Genomic DNA, 7,640 nt, shown 5'->3' on the forward strand with positions numbered 1-7,640 from the left:
AATCCCCCCCTGACTTTCTCCCGCCTCCTCCACCCATGAACTCTCTGCCCCATCCACCCCCGCCCCCAGCCAGCTTTGGGGGCGTGGACCACTCGCTTCCTCCTCCACCTCCAGATCCGGAGTTTTTACCTCCACCTCCACCTGACCCGCAGGTCACGGGTGGAGGAGGACCTCCCCCGCCGCCACCGCCGCCTCCTCCCCCTCCACCTGCATCTGCTCCCGCCCCACGGGGAGCGTTGCGACCCACGGGGTCTGCAAAGAAGATGCCCCCCGCTCCACCAAAGAGGACTACCCCTGTGATGGGAGGAGGAGGAGGCGGAGGAGGCGGAGGAGGCGGAGACTTCATGTCTGAGCTGATGAAAGCCATGCAGAAGAAGCGCAGCGATCAATAGTGAACTGAGCAGATCCTCTAGTTTGAACTGTAGCCCACAAACGAGCGTCCAGCTGAGGACGGAGGCCGAGGAGGTCATGGTGGACGTCATCTCCAGTGATGGGACCTCAACTTCTCTCTGCTCAGGTTCAAAGCAAACGCTCAGGAATCCCAGAATCCAATAAAACATCATCATGAGAGTGTACATACATCAGCGCGGAGTACTGTAAATACAATAACACAACGTTTGTCTCCAGAGAGAACAACAAAACTGTAATCTGTTGGTTTTAAAGGCTTGTTTCTCCTCCGTCCCCCCAGATAAACTTGTTTTCATAAAAATATGTTTCAACTTTTAACTCTGTGTGGTTCTTCTGTCAGGTTGTGAGTGTAACCTGAAGTCAAATCTGTTTAAATATCCTTACAGAGCCCTGAAAACAACATAAAAAAATACTTTCTTATATCTCTAAAGGGCAATCTTTGAGTAGCCTAAAAATTAGCATTGTATGCACAGTTTGGTATCTTTAATTTGCACAAAATACATATAAAATGCTAATTTGTGCCCAAAAATATTTGCTTGTGTGCACAAAATACTAACAAAATAATAATTTGTGCAAATAAAATACAAAAAAGTAGTAGTTTGTGGATACAAAATTATTGCTTTTGTGCACAAAATGAAAGCAAACAACTAATTTGTTGACACAAAATTGCTTTTTTTGACACAAAATACTAACTTTTGTACGACGGAGTATTAGGGCCACCAAAAAAAAAAAAAAAGTAATATTATGACTTTTTTTTCTCGTAAATTTACAACTTTTAATCACGTAAATTTACGACTTTTTTCTCGTAAATTTACAAGATTTAAAGTCATAATTTTACAGATATTTTTTTCTTTATAAAGTAGCCCTAATACTCTGTCGTACTTTTGTGCACAAAATACAAATAAATTGCTCATTTGTGGACACAAAATACTAGCTTGTGTGCATTAAATGAAAACAAAATGCTTAGTTATGGCAACAAAATAGCAATTTGCGTGTACAAAAAAATCTCAAATTTGTTGACATCAAATAATAGCTTGTGTGCACAAAATGCAAATAAAATGCTCATTTGTGGCCACGAAACACTAGCCTGTGTGCCATAAATGCAAACAAGATAATAATTTGTAGACACAAAATACTATTTTTTCAGACACAAAATGCTGGTTTGTGTGCACAAAATGCCAATTTGTACAAATAAAATGTTAATTTATGTCAGTGGAATACTAGCTTGTGTGCAAAAGAAAGCAAACAAAATACGAATTGTAGCCAAAAATAGTAATTTGTGCCCACAAAATACTAGCTTCTGAGCACAAAATGCAAACTTTTGCGAACGAGAGGCAAATAAAATGCTGCTTTGTTTCCACAAAATACTAGCCTGTGTGCATAGAATGCTAACTTGGGCAAACAAAATACTATGTTGTGTCGATAAAATGCAAATAAAATCCAAATCTGTGAGCAGAAAATAGTAATATATGGACGCAAAATGCTAACGTGTGCACAAAATGCGGAAAAAAATCTCTAATTTGTGCCCACGAAGTACAAAGCTGTGCATAAAATCTAAAAAATATGCTAATTTGTGGCCACAAAATAGACCTTTGTGTGCACAAAATGCAAATAAAATGCCATTTTGTTTGCACAAAATAGTAATTTCTGGACACAAAAACTAGCTTGTATACACAAAATGCTAATTTTTGTCCTTAAAAAAGTATTTTATGGACTCAAAATACTACATTATGTGCACAGAATGCTATCTTATGCACATAAAAGATTTTTTTTATGGCCACAAAATACTTTTTTGCAAATAAGATGCTAATTTTTGCTCACAAAATGCTACTTTGAGGGAGGAATTTTAATTAATTTATTTTTTAAGTCATATCCAGGGCTCCATATATCCTAACTACCAGTGAAAAAAACAAAAGGTTTTTTTTTTCGTCTACCAAAAACTTCAATCCCCAGAGTCCCGCCTCTTTCCATTTAGAATCATTGAGAAGCCCCAAATGTCCTCTATAGATACCAAGAGGAGTTTATTCAGTAATCTGCAGTGGGTGGGAGACATTCAGGTTTACAAATGTCCTCCACAGAGGATGAATTTGGTTTGCTGGTCGTCAGACGGATTTACTAGTTAGTAACTTCCTGTTTGGTAAAAGGTGGTAACCTTAATTTAAAGGCTGTAAAATGTGTTGACTTTACAATAACATTGCTTCTGCTTTCTGATTTTGCTGCGACAAATGCATCCATGTTACAGTAAAAACGTATAAAAATATCAAACCACATGCAGTAACGACAGATACTCTATAAACATGCTGACCTGTCTTTAATCTGTAATTTTGTCTGACAAATGACAAATTATCACAATCACGACCTTTTAAAAACAATTTTCTAAATCTCAACATGCTAAATAACCGGAAGAAACTCACACAAGTCTGCATTTAATAGAAAACACCAAGAGTCTTCCTTACAATATGGATTTATTACAATGTTCCCGCACACCGACCCTGCTCTGCATAAAGTTATAAAACAGTTTGATACACAGAGGATTCAAGGTTATTATAATAGAATTATCCATTTTTATTTGTTAGATACCTATTGTTAAAGTTGTTTTTACCACCAACACAATAGTTTTAATCTTTAGGTGACAGAATTTATGGGATATTTAGGAAGTCTGGGCAAAACCCATCTTCCTCCTGACAGTTTTTCTGTAATTTTTCACAATATATTCACCTTTTTACCAATGCTATTCATAAAACATTCAACCGTCTGCTCAGTTAACTATTGTTTAGTCTGCTTTTATTGGGGGAAGAAGGAGTTAATCTGGAACACAGGGAGAGGTCTGCTGCATGACAGCCTCCTCTGCAGTCAGTTGTGTAATGTAGGAAGTGAGAAGGATGTGGAGCAACAGCTCCCTCTGGTGGTGGAGACACACACTGCAGAAGGTTGTGGCTGAACAGAAACGTCAATGTTTTGATTTTTCAGACTCTGCCATCCTTTTCCTAAGCACATTTCTGAAGTTTAATATAGTGTTTTGGATGAAACAACTTGACAAACAAAAAGAAAATGAATACAAATATTTTTTTAAAATAAAATAATAATAATAATAATAATAAAAAACTTTACATTTCTGGGGAGCAAACCAAGAAAAAACAACAACAACATTGGTGCAACAATTTTGGGTTTTCTGTTCTCAAAAGAATAATGGTGTTTTGATTGATTGATATTTTTATCTATATTAACAGCAAAAAGTGACTGTGATGTAACTTTAATTATTAATCATGGGTTTTAGATCAAGTCAAGATGATTTTCTGGGATTTTTTGGTGTAATTTTTGATGGTTGTCACAAATATCTGCAGCTTCTCATGCAGCAGCCATATTTGACTGCATCTCTACAAATAAAGAAATAATTTTAATTTCATTAATGTAATCTATTTTTGGTATTTTATTTATGGTAGATGTTAGACTATATTATTGAATTATATTTATTGAGTTAAAAAAAATCTTTAAAAAAAATCTGAAATCTGTTCCCAAAATAAAATTGATTAAAAATGTAAACTTAATTTAAAATGTTTAAATAAAAAACTAAAAAGTAAAACCTGTGATACTTTTTTAAATCTAGTTTTACATACTGTTTCTGTACTATATTTATTTATTCTCTTAAATTTTATTTTGTTTAATGTTTGTATTCTTGTATAATATTGACATATTTATACTGATCCTGCCATTTACAAAAAATAAAATAAAATAAAATAAACTCTGTTTTATTTTATGTTTTATATTATTTTATTTTATTTGCTTTAGAAAAGGGGAAAAACGTTATAAGATTTTTATAAAATTCTTCTTATTATTAAGGGATTTTTAAAAACAATTTTCTATCTAATCTGTTTTATTTTTGTAGTTTATACGTTTCGTTTTTTACTTTTTTGCTTTCTTGCTGACGTCAACGAAGGTTAGCAGTTTCCGCTTCCGGTGCATATATATAAACCAGCTGCCCCGTGCTAGATGTGGGCGCAAACATGGCTGCCCCTTGGTGGAGGCACATCACCAGGTGGAAGAGAGGCTGCTGGAGCTCAGCGGTGTCAGAAACGTTATGGCCGGTGACCGGCAGGTCCGCGTCCTCCTCCGGGTTCGTCCCCGGCTTGGTCGGCGGAAGCTCGGAGCCTGGGAACGAGGTGAGTCTGCACCGGAGGGGAGAGCTGTCAAACACGGGAAGGTCATTCAAACACGCCGAGCAGCTTAGCCGGAAAGCCGGGTCTGTCCCTGAACAGGAACGAGTGTTTGTGTCTAAACATCACAAGAGAAGCAAAATGAATCGATGATTTTGAGTGTTTTTAAGCATGAAACCAACAATCATTTAGGAGCGAAAGTTTATCAGGATTGTATCAGGATTTGTTCTGCTAGCTGCTAAGCTAGGCTGCATGTTTTACTACATCAATATTTCTGTCATTTTATTTTTTTTAAGATGTGTGTTGGTTTCACAGAGAAAAATCTTTAAAAATGTATAAAATAACATTAACTTAAAACGTCATGCTTTTTAAACGTGACAATAAATAACTTGCTAACAAAATCCGCCAAAATTACCAAAGTAAAACTTTGTTCCTATTTACTAATGTTAAATCTTTGTAAATATGTTTTTCTTGTTTTGACTTTATGGCTAAAGTAATTACATTAGTTTAAACTATAGTCACATTTATTAAAATCCGATTTAAAAACACATTATTGGTTTTGTAATAGATCTGAGTGTCAATAAAGTTTTATTGCATCTTTTAGAGATGGAGCAAACTCCTCCAAAACATCAGATATGATCCATGGAAGAACTTTGATTAATTGGATGGATACAAATGTTTGGTCTATAAAACATCTTCTAAATGACTCTTATGAAAACTTTAGTATAAAACATGATTTAATCTGCAGCAGTTCTGATTTTGATGGGGTCATAAGGTCATTTCCGCTCATAATTTGTCCTAAATTTTGGCACAAATAGTTCAGAACTTCAGTTACTGAAACTTTAAAGATTAATTAAATCAATCTGAATAAAAAAGAAAACTGATGTTATCCCAACCAAAACTAATACAAACTCTATTTTTTATGTTCTTCTAAGACAAAATAAGTTAATTTTACCAATATTTTTCTACCCAAAGAATCAGACAAACGTAATAAAATGTACTTTCTGTGATGGTGAAATCAAAACTTATTATTTTATTGTATTTATGCTAAAATCTACTTGATTTTAACCAAATCTTTTTTTTTTACCAAACATTCTAAAAAGAGGACATATTTGTAGATAAAATAAATAACTTCATAATTGGTAACATCCTGATTTTTTTTCAACCATGTAAATGACATGTTAAAGGAGCAGCAGCAATGATAATTAATGGAGAATCACCTCAGTAATTTGAAATTAGCATCATAAACGAGTGTTTTAAAATATTTTTATGATCAATTAAAAAAAAAATAATAATAATTTTTGTTATTTTCTCTGTATTATTATCTTTATGTATTACCAAAGATTAAATTTCATCTGAATGATGGTTTTGAGACACTTCCTGTTTATTTCAAAATAAAGTTCATGTGTCATTCCAAAGGACTTGTATATTGGTCTTTCTTGTAATATATGTAATTTTATTTTATTCAATATTGAGATTGAAAAACACAATGTTAACAATTACAGGTTGTTTGTCTATTTTTAAAAAGTTTTTTATAGTCTTTTTGATTTTATGTAAGTTGTTTTCACTTTATTCTTTTAATCTTCACATTATTACCTATTTATTTATTATTTCATAATAAAATACATTTAAAATCTGCAATAATTTTTTTTTCCTTATTGCTAAATATGTTGAAGTAGATCATTTTTAATGGTTTTGTTTTCTGGATCAGGTGAAACCATCATCTCAGATCTTCTCCAAATCTCTACTCTCAGATGTTTCTCTGATCAGGTGAGCCGTCGGATCGTTCAGTCGCGTCTGTTTTTGGATGCAGATGTTTTATTTATTTATTTATTTATTTATTTATTTATTTCAGACCGCGGCCCCGGCTGCCGGTCGCTGCTCTTCAGCCTCTCTGCTGCCGATCGACGCACAGCGACGCCAAACTGAAAGACCCTTTCACGTTGGCGCAGAAAGACTTGACGACGTTATACGACGATATCAAGAAGGTGAGCGGGTCGTTTGTTTCTAGAACGTTCATACAGATTCCGCCGTTAACGGATAAACCGCTTCCTCCCAGGAGCTCTTCGTTTCCAGGACGGAGCTGAAGTCTCTGTGCGACTACTACTTCGACGGCCGAGGGAAGGCCATCCGGCCGATCATCGTGGTGCTGATGGCTCGAGCGCTCAACGTCCACAGCAACCGATCCGGGTAAACGTCTCGATACGGCGACGTCGAGGCGCCAAACGCCGAGTCCTGAAGGTCTGTCTGCTTCCAGGGATCTGCTTCCGGGACAAAGAGCCATCGCCATGATCACCGAGATGATCCACACCGCCAGCCTGGTGCACGACGACGTCATCGACGGGTCGGACGCACGGCGAGGGAAGCAGTCGCTCAACCAAGTGTGGGGCGAAAAGAAGGTACGGCGCCCTCTAGTGATCCTGCTTCTCTGCAGTCTCTGTATCAAAACGTTCAGCTGGCTGAGGAGATTATCGCTCGTAAATCTGGTATTTGTAAACGTCAAAGTTTTTACGATTTTACGCAATTTGTCATTTTTCAGCCCAATGAAATGAATTGGAGTTTTTCAAATTTATGCGATTAAAACCATTCAGTATGTTCAGAAAACTCATGCTTGTATTGGATCTTTCTGCGGCCTTTGGCACAGTTGATCATGAGATCCTGATTGGTCGACTGGAGCAATGGGCTGGGCTTTCGGGGGAAGCTCTACAGTGGATGCGGTCTTATCTTACAGACCGGTCCTTCTGTGTACAAATGGGCTCTCACTCATCCAGGTGTTACCCCCTGAAGTGGGGGGTCCCCCAGGGGTCGGTTCTGGGCCCTCTGCTTTTTTCTATTAATTTGCTGCCACTGGGAGTGTTGTTTGAAAGCATAAGGTGGAATTCCACCTCTATGCTGACGATTGCCAGATTTATGTCCCTATATGCAAGGGACCAGACCGCAGCATCAAAGCAATAATTGACTGCCTTGCTGAGGTCAAGCTGTGGATGTCGGAAAACTTTCTTGGCCTAAATGAAAAGAAAACTGAGGTGATTGTGTTTTCCCCTAGTGGTGGAAAGGATTATAACATCGATCTCCTCT

At 36.6% G+C, this 7,640-nt stretch overlaps 2 protein-coding genes across 2 annotated transcripts in view; both read left to right on the plus strand.

The window, feature by feature from the left end:
* LOC112151392 (amyloid beta (A4) precursor protein-binding, family B, member 1 interacting protein) overlaps nt 1–726 on the plus strand; it is a gene marked incomplete in the record, with an annotated part of 27,602 nt that extends 26,876 nt beyond the window's left edge. Inside the window, 1 exon segment of the mRNA XM_024280315.2 lies at nt 6–726. Within this exon segment, the coding sequence (XP_024136083.1) occupies nt 6–392 (387 nt within the window).
* A 3,655-nt stretch (nt 727–4,381) lies between these two features.
* pdss1 (prenyl (decaprenyl) diphosphate synthase, subunit 1) overlaps nt 4,382–7,640 on the plus strand; it is a 7,363-nt gene continuing 4,104 nt past the window's right edge. Inside the window, exons 1-5 of the mRNA XM_024280320.2 lie at nt 4,382–4,568; nt 6,274–6,332; nt 6,418–6,550; nt 6,622–6,752; nt 6,820–6,961. Coding sequence (XP_024136088.1) covers nt 4,413–4,568; nt 6,274–6,332; nt 6,418–6,550; nt 6,622–6,752; nt 6,820–6,961 — 621 coding nt within the window. The 5' untranslated portion in view covers nt 4,382–4,412. The remainder of the gene's footprint in view (nt 4,569–6,273; nt 6,333–6,417; nt 6,551–6,621; nt 6,753–6,819; nt 6,962–7,640) is intronic.

The sequence above is a fragment of the Oryzias melastigma genome, linkage group LG20, assembly GCF_002922805.2.
Source record: "Oryzias melastigma strain HK-1 linkage group LG20, ASM292280v2, whole genome shotgun sequence".
NCBI classification, from domain to species: Eukaryota; Metazoa; Chordata; class Actinopteri; order Beloniformes; family Adrianichthyidae; genus Oryzias; species Oryzias melastigma.